This window comes from Xenopus tropicalis, chromosome 6, assembly GCF_000004195.4.
Source record: "Xenopus tropicalis strain Nigerian chromosome 6, UCB_Xtro_10.0, whole genome shotgun sequence".
Lineage (NCBI taxonomy): Eukaryota > Metazoa > Chordata > Amphibia > Anura > Pipidae > Xenopus > Xenopus tropicalis.
In genome coordinates, this window is record NC_030682.2 from 87,320,723 (window position 1) to 87,341,301 (window position 20,579).

At 39.5% G+C, this 20,579-nt stretch overlaps 1 protein-coding gene and 1 long non-coding RNA gene across 2 annotated transcripts in view; one reads left to right on the top strand and one right to left on the bottom strand.

Annotated features, from left to right (window-relative positions):
* Window positions 1-20,579, bottom strand: part of LOC108647900 — a 21,809-nt gene continuing 1,230 nt past the window's right edge. Inside the window, exons 2-3 of the long non-coding RNA XR_001924764.2 lie at window positions 1,393-1,489; window positions 1-208 (exon numbers count right to left, since the gene is read on the bottom strand). This is a non-coding gene — a long non-coding RNA (uncharacterized LOC108647900). The remainder of the gene's footprint in view (window positions 209-1,392; window positions 1,490-20,579) is intronic.
* ripk1 (receptor interacting serine/threonine kinase 1) overlaps window positions 16,827-20,579 on the top strand; it is an 18,136-nt gene continuing 14,383 nt past the window's right edge. The window contains 3 exon segments of the mRNA NM_001079035.1: window positions 16,827-17,166; window positions 18,966-19,166; window positions 20,102-20,255. Of these exon segments, the coding sequence (NP_001072503.1) occupies window positions 19,003-19,166; window positions 20,102-20,255 (318 nt within the window). The 5' untranslated portion in view covers window positions 16,827-17,166; window positions 18,966-19,002.

Here is a 20,579-nt window from a genome sequence, read left to right on the forward strand (position 1 = left end):
TTGAAAAGGAAAAAGAGCACTGATTTTAGTGTTTTACATACACAGGAGGAAGTAAAGGAGATGCTGTTTCAAAAGGTATTTCCTCTGCTAGAAGGTTCTCTTCAGCAGCCCCACCCATCACTAGATATATGCTGGTGGTTAATGCAGTGGGATGAAGCAGATGTACATCCTGGTTTGCTGCATCTGGGTTTCTTGACTTCCTTTGCATCTATAAATACATAGCTCAAGTAAAATGTAGGTTGTAAAACACATGAAGGCTCATTTATGAACGTAAGTGCACCCGAACTAAAATGGACAAAAAGTTGCTCATACTGACACAAGGTACTTGCGCCCCAAAAAACCACATGCTAACATCACTGAAATGGCAAGCGATGTCAGAAGTGATGCCATCCCCACTATGAACATTTTAGCCATGACTCGAATCCGATCTAGAAAATGCAAGTGCATCCATTCTGGCACAATGGGCACAATAGGTTTAACTGCAACTCCCCACGCTACCACAATGACCTGGAATTGTGGGAAAAAATGTTGCATTGTGGGTAAATCCTGATTAGCACTTTGCACACTGCACTTGTGCTTGTAAATTACCCCTATGAAGTTGGCAGCATTGGGTCAGTATATTTGACAAGAAAAATATCTTAAGAATAAATTCCAGATTTCTCCATGGAATGCAATGAGGTTTCCACAATAATGAGGTTTAGACAAACCATATATACTTTTTATATACTATTAAGGTAGCCCCACAAGCATGTATTTAACTGAATCATATTTTAGAAGCAATCAAAGCAATTTATAGGGACACTATCATCAAAAAATAACATATTTGAGTTTGAAAACAACTACAGGCTTCATTTATTATTTAATCACAAAATGTTGTGAGTCAAATAAAGAATGAATAATTGTTCCTGTTTGTATATAGGTATGTTGTGCTTGTTACGTGTAATCTGCTAAAACATAAGGGAAAGCTTTACATCTTTGTTACTTTACACCTGCCACTGTGCCCTGCACACTCTTTTTAGCTTCTGCAAATTCAAGCACAATTCAAGATTGTGTATGTGTAAACCAATGCTATTCTATAATGACATAGATACAACAGCATTTACATATGCAAGCTTTGTATCTGTATTTTAGCATGGTTTGCATGTAGTGGGCCCTACACTGGAATTATTAAAAAAAAATTGTGCAAAGGCTGGATGCAAAGTACAAGAAAACATTTTTTTGCACTCTCTATCCTGCCTTGGATATAGTCAATGACCCCTACTATACTTCTGGGGGAAAAAACATTTACGTCCACAAGAACGGCGAGCAAATGCCATTTTAAGTGTAATCAGCATGTAGCAATGTGTAATGTGCAATATATAGGTGCAAAGAGTTCAGAGATGTCTCATTCACCTGTCACAAACACGTCTCAGAGAAGTCAGGTAAAATCATGTTATTATGGTGATAATGATCCAGTCCTGGATTTTTTCAAATGTAATTCCTCTTCAGCCTAAATTGTAAAATGAAATAAGGGGGATAATTAACATCTGTGATTTTATACCACATTAAATAGAACTGATCTTCCCATTTAATAAATGCATAGAACAGGACAGTGTTTGCATTTATAAGGAAAAGGCTTTAGGGCCACCATGGCCAGATACTGACACGAAAAAAATGATTTTCAAAATATGAATGTACATTAATAGTTACCTATAAGTCATGTTAATCATTTTTTGCTGATAGGGCTGCTTTTGTAAGTAATTGTTACTTGAAGTTCCTAAACCTGACTGTTTTGCCAACCTGACTGTCCCTTTGCAACCTGTCAGTTATAGCTTCTAATGGTAACGGCCTACTGCTGCACAAATATGGCAGCCCCCTCATAGAGGAACATGGGGGATCAGACAGGTAATGTAAACTCATCAGGAAGTTATAAAGCTCATGCAAATACCATGTTATAAAATATTTAAAAACAGTTGAATTTTAGGTGTCAGTATCTCTTTAATATAGTGTTTGGTTAGGGATGGCCCTTCCTCTCTGGCCTTCCTCTCTTGACTGAGGTGGATGTGCTTCAGGAAACCAGGGACCAAAGTGGCCCAGAAGCATCTAGCCCTAGAGGGGGGTCAATCTCTCTAGTTCACCCTGTGAACAAGGGATAGTAAGAGCAGGTTCTTTAATAGCACTTTCTAGGAAAGTGAAATAGCTTTAATTAGTAAGAGTAGCTATGGTGTGCTCCAACTAGGAGAGACAACAGGGAGTAGTCTCCTCAAAAGCTCTGCTGCCTCAGTGAAAGGACAGCAGTAGTGACAAGGGTATCCGGCTTAGATTTAAGGTGGAATCTCTAAGGATATTAATCTACTTGCCCAAACTGGTTCTGGTTGCAGTGGTACATTATATTGATTCTGCTGCCATATTAATATATCTGCATGCCTGCCATTCCATCTGCATTTGTATTAAACCTGCCTTGCCTTTGCCTATTGTCTTGGTTATTGCCTTGCCTTTGCCTATTGTCTTGTGTTAGTTCTGGGTTTCCTGCAAAAGAACTACTGGCATCCTTCTTCTACATCACTAATTTCCACTTGGCAGTGGGAGGTGTAGGTCAAAAACACCATCCATATAGCGAAGGCCCATCCTTTGAAAGAGAATCTAATGTACCCCATGCTCTAACCAGTCTAGTTGGATGAGGTCTATTCTAGCCATACAGGGGTTACGGTACTTTCATAGCAGATTTATGATCTTTGATCCTTTCTTTTACTGGCTATATTGTTTCTCCCACATAATCCTTGCCACAGGGGCACTTTAAAATAGACTAAATTATCAGTTACTCAAGTACCATAAATTTAAATGGAATATTGTACCTTTGCTAGGGTGAGTTATTTAGAGACATGATACCACTGCAACATACACAGTTTAGGCATAGGTAAGTATCATATCTCAGATTGCCCAGGAATCTGTCTTTTGCTTTTTTACATTACTAGTGCTCAGCAGATTTCTCAAAAATTTTCTTCTACTGTTTTAAGAAAATAATAGAAGTAATCTGAACAATCCCTCAAAAGATTGATCCATTTGGAGCATAGGCCAATATTTTGCTTTTTTATATGTTTACTCTTATATTATTATTTTATCATATTAAGACACAAATGGGACACAATTTAAATATAAAAGGTACAGTAATAACTGCCCAAAACTAAAAATTCATTAAGCAGTGCCAGACAACTATAATGTGTCTTAAAGTGCTCACAACAGCAGCACTTAAACAATTATAACTATTTAAGACACTAAGAAAGACATTGCCACACAAAATTGCCTTTAAAACTTGTGCACATAAACTTATAATACACATAATCACATAACATATAATAACTGCCAGTCTGTTTGACCCCACGCTTTGGGGCAGATTATTTAAAATGTGAGATTAGAATTTACCACAGAACAATTCATCCACTCTCTGTTCACTCATATGTGTATTTATCAATGGGTGAAAGTTAGAGTTTACCATTTAATAAATACACTTCTAAAAATCCCATGGGAATGAATAGAAAGTGGCTGAGACCAAGTTGGTCCATCCACATCCATCCCTCACCGCAGTTCCAGTGCAGGGAGCTGGGGTGAAATGCAAGTCGGCTGAAACCGTCAGAGGGTCTGCCAGGCCAATAAGTGAATGAAACATGTTTGCTGGTGACAGGTGGTTGCCATTATGGCAGGTATCTTGAGCAGCAACAGACATTTATCTGCTCTGAAAGTTTCAACATAATGGGCCAGATTCAGTGAGAAAAAGGTTTATCATGTAAAAACTTGTGGACAAGATTTAATTTGAGCTGCAATTCAATTCAGAAAAACGTATCTCACTGTTGTAAATGTAAAAACTCTACTAAAGCCTATGGGGAAAACTGAATTAAATTAGGAGAAAAGTTTTTTCTCCTCAAATAGAATCTTGTCCATGAGTTTTCACATGATAAACATGAGATAACTTTTTCTCACAGAACTGAATCTGGCCCAGAAAAATGCCAATGCCAAGTGCAGAAAGGGACTGACACATTAGAGGCCAATTATTAGACACACACACACATGCTAATGTTAAGATGGGTTACACACATCTTCTTGCATCATCTTGCAACACAGACTTTATTAGATGCCTCCAACAGTAGCCATAAACTGCTGCACACCTTTATCTGCAACTACCAACAACTAGCTAACAATCTCAATACTATTAACAATCTAACTCTTACACTGCTGGTCTAAACCAGTAAGACCTCTAGTGGCTAAATGCAACAAATCATATTGTTGCAGCTAAATTGGGCTTGTACAATTACCCATAGAAACCAGCAATTGCTTTGATTGCAGATTAATACAAGTTAGAAAATAAAAAAAATGCTGATGGGTAAGTTAGTAAATAAACCCCTATATCCTATATATATATATATATATATATATATATATATATATATATTCCTGAAACAATGCTTGTGGGCTATCAGATATTACAGTGTAGTGCTGTAGCCAACATGTGATTTTTCTCCACTAGATGGTAGTAGTTACCCACAGTAAATGCACTTTTCATTTGTAAGTTTTGAGATGCACCCAAATCATTAATTTTAGCAGCATAAATAAGTAATAAATAAAATAAGTAAATAAATATTTCTACTGTCATAGGCATGCACTTAAAGAAAGACTAAACCGTCCCACAAACAAAAGCCCCCATTCAATGCCCTCCATTTGTTTCAAGTTTCAAGTTTTATTGTCATATACAAATAACAATGAAGTATCATTACTGTAATGACATTTTTTGACCCGTGTTCCTCCCAACTTTACATAGACAAAAAAAAATAATAATAATAATAAAAAAAATACAAATATTAAATATAATAAAAGTGACCAATAAAGGTACAAGTATTTACAATAAAAAATGCAATGAAATATTTGAAATTGTGGTTTTTCTTAAAGTGACACTGCGAAGAGTCCAGTAGTTATGGGGAGTGTGTGTTGGGCAGAATGTCAGCAGTTCAGAAGCCTGATGGCTTGTGGGTAGAAACTGTCTCTGTATCTACTGGTGCAGGTCTGGATGCTCCTGTACCGCCTGCCTGATGGTAGGAGCGTGAAAAGACTGTGGCTGGGGTGGCCAGGGTCAGAGAGGATCCGCTGCATCATTTGACCCCCTCCTTGCTGAGTCTATTGCATAGAAAAGCATCCTACTGAACTTCACGTATAGGGGCCGATTCACTAAAGGTTGATAAAACGAGCGCTATTTATAGCATGCGTTAAAAAAATTTTCACATCTTATTTTTTGCGACTTAATGCTCGATTCACTAAAAGGACACTTGTCATAATTAAGAAGCAATGTTCTTTGCGTTACTTAATTCGCGATGAGCGATATCTTGCGTTATTTTCCACCACATGTGATATTAGCGCACAATATTACGCACGTAACCATTACTTTCTGAAAACTAACGTTCTGAAAATTACCATTTCCCTAAAAACTGGAGGATGCATCACTCTTGGACGATCACATACTTGAAAAAATCTGACTGCAAACTCCATGTTGTGTTGCCAAAAGCTCATGAACCGCCATGTTCTTTAAGTACCGCCTGCCCCAAGTAGGTGTTAATATTCGCACAGATTCAAGCGATATTTTGCGCGTTTAACGCTTCATATGTGTTTGTGAATCATGCGTTAGTACTATTTCTATTCGCAAAAAGCATGTGATAAGTGTTATCGACCTTTAGTGATTTGGCCCCATAGTCACAAATAAGTGCAGAGGAGTTTTCAGTTGCTATCTCCTGTATCTTCAGATTCTCTACACAAGAGCAGTTGGCTCTTGTCTCCTTTAAGGTAAGTGTCTAAATATATGCATTTTACAATGTTCACCTTCCACACTGTCACCCCACTGAGCACAAGACTGGCAGAAAAAATACTGATCAAATGGATCAATTTTATTAGTTAGTCCCTCTATACAGAGAAGTTGGTACTCCTGGAAATAATTTGTCTTTTTCTTTAATCCTTCCTTAAAGGGGGTGTTTACCTTTAAATTCTTTTGAGTTTTTGGAATTATTTATGGTTTTTTTAGTAGCTCTCAAGTTTACTATTTCAGCAGCTATCTGGTTGCTAGAAATAAAAAGATACGTAATAAAAAGTAACAACAATAATAAAATTGTAGCTTCACAGAGCAATGGTGTTTTGACTGTTGGGGTCAGTGACCTCCATTAAAAAGCTGAAAGGAGTCAAGGCAAATAATCACTTTTATGCTGTGCCAAGTTATACAAAACTTTGTACTTTGTACTTGAAAAAAGAGTGGTGAAACCAAGGGAGCTCCATCAGAGTTTATAGTTTTGGATTGCTTGATTATTTAAAGGGGAAAGTGGGAGCAGGAAAATGCTTACAACTGTTACCTGACTTGGATACAGAGGAAAAATGTGAGCTCAGCACCTAATGTAGAGAGAAGTTTTGCTCTGCACCTAATCATATAGAGAAGTTTTATTAAAATGTTTCTGTTGTTTATAATCTCTTATGGAACCATAAGAATTCAAGCTATGGAAAGATAGCAATATGAAGGGGATATATTTCATGATCTTTGGAGTTGCTCAAAAATCCAAGCATATTTTATCATCTTTATTATTGTGCAATATTGTGAGACTGTTACATAACAAGACTATATTTGCATAATGCAAATGTGCAAAACACAGCTGGAAATGTTGTTGCTTATACTTTGATACCTTTGCGTTAGGTATTCAATGTTATTATTTTTCATTATCTTACAACAGGCATGTATTGCTGTGACATGCTATGCCTATATATCACATTGTGATTATGAAAAGATCGAGATAGATAAATATCTCATAATTGTAAAGTAATGGGCAGTTTTATATTTATTACATTTATGTACATTTATTATATTAATTACATTTATTACGTTTATTGGTATTATTATTTATATTATGTATTTATTGTGCACTTGTGATGTTTATGCATCTTGGAGGTTTCTAGGTTTTTATGTTTAATATATAAATTAAATTTTATTTTTTACAATAAATGATATATGAGGTTAAAATAAGGCTATTATTATAGCTATTGTAGTTATGGTAATTTAGGAAATCTCCTGGATGCAATAACAACATTAAGTGCTTTATAGGATTATTTAAATGAATCTTATGCACAATTCTATGCACAGTTATGCACTTTAATACGCAGTTATCTATTAAGATGTCTGCTTCTATAGGTCTTTAGATGTAGATTTATTTATGTAATTAATGATGTAATCACTTAATTGGTTTTGTTTTTTGTTTAGTGGTTTTTTGTAAACTTTGAATTATTTGGTGTCATTCTAATACAACTATATGATATGTGCTATATGCAGGGTTGTCTGAAAACCCATGGCCATGTATGTTTAAAAAGATTTTTTGATATACTAATGGCCTGATAGAGGGTTAGTTAAGCAACCCTGTACACTGTATATTACAAATACTAAGGGTATATAAGGGAAGTGACACAAGTAAACCACACCTCCTCTGATGAAGCGCCACATGGTGCGAAACGTGTTAGGAGATTAGGATGCACCTGGTCATGTTTTGGTATAGTATGCTTTTGTTATGAGTCATGTTTTTGTTTATTTGAGCCAATAAATGTTGTTGTTTTTATTCCACTGAAATCTTTGCTGTTTATTCTTATATTTAATTCAGGACTTATCAGTGGGATATGACTAATAGATTCCCTTTCTGAAACCTATTTATCATTTACTATATATTCAATAAAGAAATTGTGGGCAATAATCATTCTTTGATTGTATATATACAGAAGAATATAGTTCATCTTAGGAAATAGCTTGTTGGATTTGAGCTTTCCTTTAATCTGCGGAAACTTGTATGTTTATGTAATAAGTTGATGTTTATGTACCTTTTTAACATATCCCCAACTTAGTGCTGTCAAAGGGGAGGTATATTCTCTCTTTAAGTATAGTTGTTGTTTTATAATAGCATTACTATTAAAATAAGGTAGTCATCAGCATAGACTGAAAAATCACAGCAATTAATTTGATTGTAATTAATGCAATTCTTCTCTAGATTTAGGAGGGTCTCTGATTTTATATGATCTGGTAACCTTAATGCAAAAGTTATTATGAAATAAAAATGAACTGCACAGTAACAAATATATAAGGAGTTGAAAGAGCTTTGTTTTTATGCATATAAACCCTTATGCTAAATGCTGTTCTAGTACTTGTTAACTCAAGGGCACCAATCAAGCCCTCACTTGGGAAAGGGCACCAATTAGGCCCTCACCTGGGAAGTCTGGACAGAGGAGGGTGCTCCAGAGTTAAGTATTATTGTTTAAACCAAAGCACAAGGTATCTGGAGTGGTCTATACATTTCATTCACACTGAAAAATCATTTTGTTTCATTGCTGGGTAATAAGCAGGCCCGGATTTCTGGCAAGGCCACAAAGGCCCAGTCCTAGGGTGGTACAAATTTAGGGGTGCCATTCTGCCCAGCCAAACCGAAACTTTGTTTTACATATGGAGCACTGGGGTCTAGGTGCGCTGAAGTTTTCTGCTCGTCCTGTCCCCAGTACTCCATGTGTGTGAGCTAAAAGGATGCACTTTAGCGTGATCCTGGGGATGGACGGCGGGGGTGCATCTGGACGCCATGTTTAGAAAAATGGCACTGGTAATAAGTAATACATTTGTACACATACCCTCTCTCTGCACTACTCTCTGGGGTTGCATTGCTAATTGGCCTTATGACCTTGCCTCCACATTATTTCTAAGTAACATTGCCAGATTTGCTGTACACCCACCCCCACCCAAGAAGTGGTAGTTACAGAAACCTGTGTAGACCCACAAGTTTTTAAACTTTTGCCCCTCCCTTAAGAGGTTAATTAATTTGTTACTTTGAATGAGAGGTTGCAGCATGCTGTTGCAATGGAACTGAATCCATCCTAAAGGGGATGTACAACTTCAGACAATAATCTAAATTTAAAGAGCCCCTGTCAGACAAAATATTTTTGCAATTCATCTTTATTATGTAACCCTTCCTTGGCACAGCAATATCAAACTTTATATAGCTGTTGAAATAGAATGTAAAACAGCTTAGGGATAACTGAATTTCCTGCCCTGAGGAACCTGTGCAGTCTATCCACTCCTGGCACAGTCTCTGTAGGTGACCAGTCCCAACTTGGATCCGGACCCCAACCCTTAAATCAGTTCAGTCCCTTCCCCAAAAGCTCTTAAGTCCCCCCAGGTAGCGCTACCTGCCCCAGAGTACCTTCCCCTTGAAAAAGGTGGCTGCTCCCACGTAGCAGGCAAACAAGCAATACCTTTTCACACCAGGGGACACTCATGGAGATTCCACAGAGGACTTTGTAAGCACTGGCAACCAAGCAGACTCTTATCCTTTCAGTCTAAACTCAGAACACTTGGTACTGGCTGCTAACTCTTTATCTCTCTTCCAACAACTGGCAAAACAACAGGTGCTTCCTCTGCTCTCTCCTTCTATTTTGAAGGGATTGTCTACACCAGTGCTGTCCAACTGGTGGCCCGCAACCCCCCTCTGTGTGGCCCCCCACCTGTCTGGCTGCTTTGATGGCCTTTGTGTAAGGTTTAAATGGTATCAGTATTGACATTAACTGGTCCCCTGCATTGCTCACACCTCAGATTTAGGCTGTAATCCCCCTGTATTGTTTAAACATGTAATCTCCTGTGTTGTTCACACCTTTTAGTTTCTGCATTGTTTACCCCCTGCAGTGTTCACATGTCAGGCTCAGACTGTAAGCAACCACATTGTTCACCTGTTCACACCTCAGGAGCAGTGCCAGGATTGAGTCACTGTAGGTACTGCCTGTCTTATGCTGCCTGTGTGTATGGCACACACAGGCAGCATAGGGCAGGCAGAGCAAGACACACACAGGCAGAGTATGGCACACACAGGTGGGGTACGGCAGGCAGAGTATGGCACACACATGCAGGGTAAGGCAGGCAGAATATGGCACACACAGGCAGGGTAGGGCAGGCAGAGTATGGCACACACAGGCAGGGTAGGGCAGGCAGAGTATGGCACACACAGGCAGGGTGGGACAGGCAGAGTATGGCACACACAGGCAGCATAGGGCAGGCAGAGTATGGCACACACAGGCAGGGTAGGGCAGGCAGAGTATGGCACATGCAGGAAGGGTAGGCAGAGTATAACACACACAGGCAGCATAGGGCAGGCAGAGTATGGTACACAGACAGGGTAGGGCAGGTAGAGTATGGCACACACAGGCAGCACAGGGCAAGCAGAGTATAGCACACACAGGCAGCATTGGGCAGGCAGAGTATGGCACACACAGGCAGCTAAGGGCAGGCTGGGTATGTCACACACAGGCAGGGTAGGGCAGGTAGATTGGGGCACTCATGGGCGGCATAGGGCAGGCAGAGTATGGCACACACAGGCAGCATAGTGCAGGCAGAGTACTGCCTGTGTGTGCCATACTCTTCCTGCCCTCTGCTGACAGTGGGAAGGGAAACCTGGCAGGGTTTGTTCTGGGAGTTTGTTAGCAGTTGGATATAAATGGTCCCTAAGGTGTGTAAGTATGAGCTGGGGGTTGCTGTGCTACCCACAGGGGAGGAGGAGGAATATGGATTTAAAGGTCTGTCTTAATATGAAATAATATAATTCTTTCACATATGAATGATGGTTGACATCCCCACAGTGAGCACCAATCATTTGGGTTTATGCTACGCTACCAGCATTAATGTGGGCACGGTCTTAAAAGCTCTTGTGATAACATGGATGTGGTTTGAAGTGGGTGTGGTTTAAAAAGGGGAGTGGTCAAAACTGGCTTCTATTAGCGGCCCTCCACTATGTATGCTAGATAAATTCCGGCCCTCGGTATCACAGGAGTTGGACAGCACTGGTCTGCACCAACAGGAAGTTGACATGCCTTCTCTCTCCTGCTTTATTTGCATTTCATTGATCGGATTGGCAGAACCTTGCCAGCCAATGGTATCAGATATGCAAATGAAGCAGGAAAGGTAAGGCATGCTCAGAACCAATTGAGTGTGAACTTTTTACTATTTCACTGCCTGCTAAATCCTCATTTGGGAAATCCCCTATTTAGAAAGCAGTTTCGTGACAATTGTAGCAGCGCTGATCCTGGTTTGTAGCTTTAAAACTAAACATTTTAAATAATTAAGATGTTTTTTTCTGATAGGGGCTGTTCAAATTCTGACAATTGTCTGAAGGTGGACATCCCCTTTATTACAAATACAAATACATTTTTGCAACTACGCTTAGCAGCAAATGGGCTACATTTTGGCATGTGCACAAAGCTTGCTCAATACTACTTCATTAATAACATATGTTGTGTAAGAGGCAACACAAATAAAAAAAACTCTGACGTTGATAATGTGAATGGGGAAGTTCAACTCATAACTCTAGTGTGTTGCAATTGGTGGCTTTAACATAACAGGAAATTATCATTTTCAGACTGTGATAAGCAAACAAATCTTTTTCCTGCCAAGCTTTAACAGAATTATGAACAATAATACAGTCTCCTACTTTATCGCAAAACTTGGAGAGCAGAAAAAAAGTTTAAAAAAGCAGTTCTTTTCTCGCCAGCTTAGTTAGGACATGTAGAACTGACAGCAAATTTAAGACAAAGTAATATGAGCACAACGAGATGAATTATTTTAATCACCTGTGCTATTATTCAGAATATTGTTTTTTAACCTTTTTCAGTGTTGGTACCTTGTGATCTACCCAGAAAAGCAGAATATACAGTATAGTTTTATGTCAACATTGTAGATTCTGTGCTTGTTGTCATGTAAAAGATAATGTACTGCTGCACCAGGCCCCAGGGCCAAACGATCGAATTAGCCCACGTGTTCCACGATATCGCCCACCCGTAGGTGGGGATATCGGGTAAAGATCCACTTGCTTGGCGACCTCGCCAAGCGAGCGAATCTTCACGTGTATGGGCACCTTAAGAGTCTACATTTCCAGATCCTTTCTGGTAAATGCCACACCATGGTTTTACTGGCAACACAAGTCATGGCAATATCAAAAGGACCCTGACACAGAAAGGGTTCTAGTATATACAGTAACTACTAGAACTGTTTATTTATTTTTATATACAGTATTTACCAATGTACCTGCTGCAGAAACTGCAAAATTCTTCAACCAAAAGTAATACAGTCCCAAAAAATGTTGGGATTCAAAAACAGACTCTTCAGTCTTCATATGTAGTGTAATTTTTATCCAGACTTCAAAGTGCTAGTGAAATATCATCATTAGAAAAGCTGGTTTTAGCATAAAACATAAATTATTATCCAAGCCTACTTTTCTTTATTCAATATATGAAAGTTTCTGTAGCAGAAGTGATGACATATCATCCTAACCTGCTGTGTTTCAAAGACTGGTATTTAATTATTATGCAGGAGGAAGGAAAGCTCAAGCAGAGCAGAAGTACATGTATCAGTACAGCCATATGATTCTGGGGAAGTACCTGCTAGGCACTCTATAGCTCTATAGACTTCTTCAAGATTTACATTTTCCAGAAAGAAAGTACATTAGCTGCTTCCTGAATATTCATTAAAGGGGTGTTCACTATATCACAATATCACTGGTCTTTGTTTTTTAATTTTTATGTTTTTTTTAGATATTTGTTCAGCAGCTTTCCAGTTTGGTATTTCAGCAGCTATTTAGTTGCTAGGGTCTTATTTTCCCTAGCAACCAGAAGTTTGAGAGAGAGAGAGACTGAAGGGATAGGAGGGGCCCTGGACAGGAATATAGGTGATAATAGGTGACCCCCATTTTAAAGCTGGAAAGAGGTAAAAGAAGAAGGCAAACAACTCAAAAACTTTAAATAATAAATACCTTTTGCAAAGTTGGTAGGCATAGGACATGCTATTTACTAAAGTTTAAAAGTGGACTTAGATGCATACTAATGTTATGCACGGCACTAACTGGAACACCACTGTGTGGTATCAGCAGCTCTCTAGCTCTCTACACTTGTGCCCTCACCACTTTACAAAAGCACATCCCTACACCACAAATTTCATGTATTATAACAGATAACGTGTCACCCTATTGTTGAATACAAGGATATTAAAAAAATTACAGTATGAAAGTACATAATGTACAGTCTAGGCTTTTATATGGTTACTGAGTTCCATGGCGATTTCTTATATTTGTATATTTAGCAGTAGGGGGTATTTCTATGATATCATGATGACTGCTAGTTAAATGGCGGGCTGTGTGACATGGACATTTTACAGGAGAATGAAAGGTATAATCATGTGGGGGAGCTAAAATATTAGGCACCCCCAGTAGGGTTGCCACCTCACCCCTTTAATACTGGCCACATTTTGAGGCTACATCTTGCATGGTTAGTTAGCAATTAATTTAGATGCATGCTGCATGGCTGCACATAAATCTGTTCAGTCTGACATTCATCTTGTTAATTAGCCAAGCCTACTATAATCACCTACCCTGATACCCCAGGCCAGTGCTCACTAAAAACTGGACCAGCCTGAGGTATTTAAGATCTTCATTGCCATCTTCTTTGGCTTCTTCTTTGGCAGGCGTATGTGCAGCAGAGTGAAAGACAAACAGACTCAAAAAGAAGAAAGATAAGGATGAAGATCCAAATGTTGTCACTTGCAGCTCTCACGCAATAAGTCTACTTTGCAGGACAGTCACACAAACTTAAGAGCAAACTCTGTGGGAAAGCACAAAACTATTTTCCTGGTGCAGAATTTCTAGAGCAGTGAATCTCTTATTTCAGTGCACCATATGCCATGTGTAAAACAACTTCAGGCGTTGAAAGTGCAGTGCAGTCACTCTTGGGAGGTTACCTGCTCATCAGATGGAGGAGGTATATGCACCAAATATAATACATGAACTCTCCAAAACCTATGGAATAAGAGAGGGAATACCAGCAGCGCCGGATTTCTTCTTGGGGGGGGGGCCTGAGGCCACCCCCATTCGGCACCCCGCTATCCCCCGCCGCCACCGCGCAAACGCACATGCACGAACAACCCCCCCTCGCCCCCCCCGCACATGCTTCAAAGTTAGAACTTCCATACGGAGCAGTGGGGAGAGGTCCCCATTGCTCCGTATGGGAGCAAAATTTGAAAATTTGCCTGCAGCGGGGCGGCATGCCGCCCCTGTGTACGTGCCGCCCTAGGCCCGGGCCTTTGTGGCCTCGCCACAAATGTGGGCCTGAATACCAGTGAGGTATGCCTTTTTAATAGAAGATAAAAGCCCAACTAGCTATAAATTTAATATGACAAATAGCATTGTATAAGTAATCATTTAGAGACCAAGTGCAAATTCCCCTACGTTTTTCATTTGGTCAACCAAGATTCCTCAGGAGGATATGTTGTTTCTAGGTGCCATTGTGCTTAAATAACATACACATAGTCCCCCTCCCTTCCAACTACAAAATCCCTGTGTCCTCCCATTGGCGTATACTCGTCATGTGTTTTTGTGTGCAATGATGTCATCACGTATGTGACGTCATTGTGTTGCCAAGTAACCGGCAACCAGGCCTCTTTTCCACAGTGCAGGAACCAAACGTGCGCTCCACCAATGGGAGATCAACCAGCTTGACCGGACCTAACAGTTTCTCTGTGAACACTCTTTACCCATCACCATGGCAACACTTGCACCCTTCGGGTTATTATTTGCTACTTCACCACCTTCTCCTTCTATCTGTTGTCATAGCAGGATGAACAATGTATAGGGATATTGAATAACAAGATATATAAAACAAGTTGCCGTAACACATCTTATAAGTTGCAATATAATCAAAATACACCTTAAAATATTGCATTAACAATTATGAAAATACATAAATCCATGCTTAAAATTTAAGACTAAAAAAGAATTTAATTGTCCAACAAGAGTAAATGCAACTAGATCTAAATCATTATATAACCCACTGGGCTACAGACTATGTAATTTAAAAAGCCAATGTTTTCCTCTGTATTAACTTAAAGGAACAGTAACACAAACAATCAAAGTGTTTTAAAGTAATTGAAATATAATGTACTGTGGCCCTGCACTGGTAAAACTGGGGTGTTTGCTTCAGGAACACTACTATAGTTTATATAAATAAGCTGCTGTGTAGCCATGGTGGCAGCCATTCCTGCACTGGTACAGCTGGGGTGTTTGCTACAGAAACCCTACTATAGTTTATATAAATACCCGCTGTGTAGCCCCGGGGGCAGCCATTCCTGCGCTGGTACAGCTGGGGTGTTTGCTACAGAAACCCTACTATAGTTTATATAAATACACTGTAATTAAAATACACTGTAAGCTGCTGTGTAGCCCCGGGGGAAGCCATTCAAGCTGGAAAAAAGGAGAAAAGGCACAGGTTACATAGCAGATAACAGATAAGACACCATTGTATTCTACAGGGTTTATCTGTTAGCTGCTATATAACCTGTCCCTTTTCTTCTTTTGAATGGCTGCCCCCATGGCTACACACCAGGGTTTATATAAATTCTAGTAATGTTTCTGAAGCAAACACAAAACTTTTACCAGTGCAGGGCAGCAGTACATTATAGTTTAATTTCTTTGAAATATATAAATTTTTTGGTGTTACTGTTACCTTTAAAGGAAAAGTAACACTTACATTTTTTAAGTAAACAATCTATTCTACCCTGCTCCAATAATTGCCCTATCCTTCCCAGCGTTTATTACTTTAAATGCTTTATTAGAAAATACCTTGTAACACGTTGCATCCGGTCATTTCAAATACGGCGATCCGGCGATCCAGAAGATGCAGGATCCACTACGTGGCGATCGTCAGCTCCTCCTAGCCTTCCATCTATACAGGCTGATCGTCGCATAGTGGATTCTGCATCTTCTGGATTGCCCTATCATTGTATTAGTTCAGCAAATGCTGCTTTCAATAGAAATTACATTTACAAACACCTTTTATTGGAAAGTTGCTTAGAAATATGTTTTCTTTCATCATGCAAAAAATTATTTTTGGAGCTGACATAGTCCTTGCTTTTCCAAAGCACACACACGGTTTCTCAGCACAAATATCCTTCAATATAGGGTCTGCTGATAATTAAGACCAGTGTTGTTAATACTCTGTATCTGGCAATCCATTTCCCTGTAATGGCGCATTTTTAGGTATTGAAACGGCTCGGGGTAGGCCAGTGACAATTCCTCAAACAGTGCACATAGCCTGTCTCAGGACCAGGGGCGGGCCAAGCCGACCGGGCGCCCTAGGCAACCCGGTCGGCCAACGCCGCCCACCTCCCCGCGATTAGATCGGTCATTGCCTCCGCCACTAATGACAAGCGGCGGCGGCAATGACAAAGTAGCACTGGGGGTAGGCAGGAGAGGCTCCTGCCTGGCGCCCCTCAATCGTTGCGCCCTAGGCAGCTGCCTCTTCTGCCTACCCCTAGTTCCGGCCCTGCTCAGGACTGCCCTCTGACACAAGGCCCTGTAACCCTAAAGAGGACCTGTCACCTTAAATAAATGACTTACATGTGTCTTTTGCCTCCTTTGTTAAACCTATTAGTCATATAAAGATAAAGATTTCTTTATTGTGCACAATACATTTTTATACATAGCTTCTAGTTTTTTTTGATTAGCACTTTTTGAAACTTACAGTTCTGCAATACTCTTCCATTTTTGTGTTCATGTAGTTTTTGTGCTTTAAACGGCTTAAAATAAAATATTGACCTAAAGGAATTGGTGGTAAAAACAACTGGTTTTAAATGAATATAAAAGAACCCTGAATACAGTGTTTATATTCAGCCAAAACTGGAGGGAGGGCAGTAACCTGAGCCTTTTACTGCAGACACAGCCGTATGTTTCAGATATTATGGGAGGTACCAGAACTTGTACACTCACCAGGAAGTGCAGCCCGGACGGCAAATACATTATGGAAGAGAAGAGGGAGAGGTGTGCCAGCTGTCTGGGGGCTTTCATTTCTTGCTGAGGGGATACCTGGAAGAAGCTTAAAGCCGAGCTCATCGGACCCCCATCTCAGCAGCCACATTTGTGTGGGAGCAGCCAAGCTGCCATGGAGATCTGCACAGCGGCCTATTACTAGGCACAGCAGGGTAAATGTGATAATAGACACAGGCTGCCTTGGCTATTCCTGCTGTTGTGGAAGTACAACTCCTAGTACCCCGCATTTCTCAGCAGAGCTTACAGGTCACAGGGGCTTCTGGGAGTTTTGCTCGTTAAGGTAAAGGTAAGCAATTTTTGCCAGTGCAAAAGCTGGAGTGCTTTTTGGGCTGTACTAGTGCGACTGCAGCATATGTGGCAGCCATAACGCAGTTGGAGCTCATTTTATTGCCACAAATTAACATACAGTGAACCGAAACTGAAACTGCTGACAGCTCTGGAATTTCCTGGAGTTCATTTCCCTGTACTAACACATTTCCAAGTATTGAAATGCATCCGGGTAGGCCAGTAACAGATGCATAAAGAGTGCATGTGGCCCATTACATGACTCTGCCCTCAGATTCCAGCAGCTGCAACCTTAGGGGCAAAGCTACATGAAGCATAGGGTCCTTTTCTCTCCACCTGCGTTTTTAAGCGATTAAGAGAATCGGATCCGGTCTAATATGCTTTAGCTTCAGTGCTAATCATTAGAACAAGTAGATATGCCTACTGCCTTTAAACATGGTCATTTGTTTAGAGATAATGAGCTCTGTATAAACAACCCTCTTCCAAGTTTTGTCAGGTTTTGAGATAATGAGCAGCTCATTTTATACAGATGTGTGAACTAGTGTCTAGTCACTGGAAAGTGAAAGTAGTTTCAGTTTCAGCCTGTCCCTTGTTAAGTGCAATAATTTGTTTCAACATTTTTTTAATCAGCACAAGCTTTTTAAGTTCATAGTTAATTTGGGTTGAAAAAATACAAACATCCATAAAGTTTAGCCCCTCCAAATAACCTCCAGTGCATAGATTTATATGCATTTACTTATATATATACAGGTATACAGGTATTGGATCCGTTATCCAGAAAGTTCCAAATTACTGGAAGGCCATCTCCTATAGACTCCATTTTAATCAAATAATTCTGATTTTTTAAAGTGTTTGTCTTTTTCTCTGTAATAATAAAACAGTACCTTGTACTTGATCCTAAGATATAATGAATCCAAATTGGAGGCAAAACAACTCTATTGGGTTTATTTAATGTTTAAATGTTTAAATGTTTTTTAGTAAACATAAGGTATGGTGATCCAAATTATGTAAAGATCCCTTATCTGGAAAACCTCATGTCCCAAGTATTCTGGATAACAGGTCCCCTAACTGTATATATATACAACATATATCCTGTCTCCCATATACTCCATTTTCCTATTGGGTTTAATTAATGTTTTATTGGTTTTTAAGTAGACTTAAGGTATAAAGATCCAAATTACGGAAAGATCCCTTATTGGGATTGTTGCTGGGAATCATTTGTCATGTGAATATATGCCAGTGTTTCGCAAATCATGAGCTGTGCCTTATGAGTTTGCATTGTACATAGGTTATTTTCAGAAGACTGTCTGCCCTTTCACCAATAGCTATAAGGATACTAGCTGCTATTGGTCTATGGTCAGTTGTTGTAGTGTTTGTTAGTCACTTTGACTGGCATCACAAGGGCTAATCAGACAGTGTCACTGTGCTAGGAGGGCTTACACTCCATTGCACATATTTATTCAGCAAGACAGGCAGAGAAGACAAGCAGCGAGTGAGGCAGTGGTTTATAGTGAGAATCTCTTGATCACTTGAACCACTTGATTAACTTTAGGGGCTCCTTTATCAAGTAACCCATAGCCCCCAATCAGTCTTTTTCAGTCAGCTGCAAGTAGAAAAATGAATGCAACAATGTGATTGTTTCCCATGTATTACTGCCCACTGGTCAAATTTGGCCAGTCTTAATAAATGACCACCAGTACAGACAAAAAGATAATTTGTGGTCAAGCTGTTGCACAAGTTGTGTCCGGTGTTGTAGCAATAACTGCTTTAAGCAATAACTTTTATTTTAGAAAATCATAGAAGATCTGCTCAGTTGTGCTATTTACAAGGGAGTACCATGGCAGAAGGTACATCTCTGGAGAATATAATTATGAAGTCCGAAGACCTAATAAACCAGCACAAACTTGATGCTGGAGGATGTGGACTGGTGTCCTTATGCCATCATCGGATTCATGGACTGGTTGTATTGAAAACAGTATATACTGGCTATATGCATACTCAGTAAGTGTTGCTACTTTGCATTTTCTAATGGGTTTGAGTTTATTAGATGTATTGTTTTATTAAAAAATATTGTACAAACATATAAAACACATGGCCTCATTTATTTTATAATGCAACATCCAGATTATTAAAGATCTGCCTGTAAGTGCATACAAGGGGCAGATTTCTCCTAGAAAATTTACACTTTCTTGACTTTATGCTGAAATCCAGATCATTGCAGTGACAGGCAGATGCCTTGCCTTCTAATGCATAATGCAAAGTTGGAGTTATTACAGCAGTCCTCCACTAGGATATTTACACCTGCAGAGAAATTGTCTCATGTGACACCAGCCCGAGAGTCTCAACAGAGGCAAATTTTCTACATTACTCTCTACTACGCTACATACTCTCTGCTCTACATACTCTGATGTATGTTCACTTCAGTATCTGAACCTGATGAAGGGGAAATGGAGGTGGGCTATGAGAGGCTTATAGCACCCTACAACAATTGCAGCACAGTTACAAGTGAGTGCGGATAAATTTGTTTAGGAACTTCTGCCTCACAAACACATTCATATGTCTGCAGGACTGTCCCCAAGCAGATTTAACAAGACTGTCTATCCATGCAAAGCTACCACTACAGGTCGATAAATGAATCCATTTAGGATCTTTTTCAGTAAATTCCTCATTTACTTACAGTATCATAGGGTGCACTACAGGAGCCTAATTTTTTTTGAGGCCCAAACGTTGTAATGAACAACGCCATTTTATCTTACTTTCTCTGTGCCCAGGTATTCGCAAGTGCCTTTAAAATGTAACCCTATCGACACCCTTTCTGGCACTTCTGACAGGGTTATACTTATATTATATACATTTTAGTATAATTTCAATCTATAAATGCAGTAGCTTTCTAAGTAAAGGGCAGCTATAATCGTTTTATTTTATCTTCTCTCCAGGTCTAATGAAAAACTTCTTGAAGAGGGTAAAATTATGCACATGTTAAAGAATGATCGAGTGGTAAAACTTCTTGGCCTCATATTAGAAAATGAGAACTATTCACTGGTGATGGAGTACATCCGGAATGGACATTTATTGACTGTTTTACAACAGGTATTAAAAGTATTTGAAGCATTTGCTTCACGTGAAATTTACTTTACTATTAGTGTCTGTGTGCAAAAACAAGTGGTGGATTCAGTGATGTTTGGTTACTGCTGTATAAATATCAGTGGTTAAAGGCACAGCATACAGTATATATAAATTAGGGAGTTAAGCAGGGCCTTATTTATATATAGACACCCAAGGGCAGCAGCTTTAGGGTGGCGTCCTCAATTGCCTAAAATGAATACAATTTTAAAAAATAAAAAACCTCCTCAGTTGCTGCCAGATGATTCCTGGGCAAATCCGGCAGTGGAGCTTGGGAGGGGGGTGGGGGGG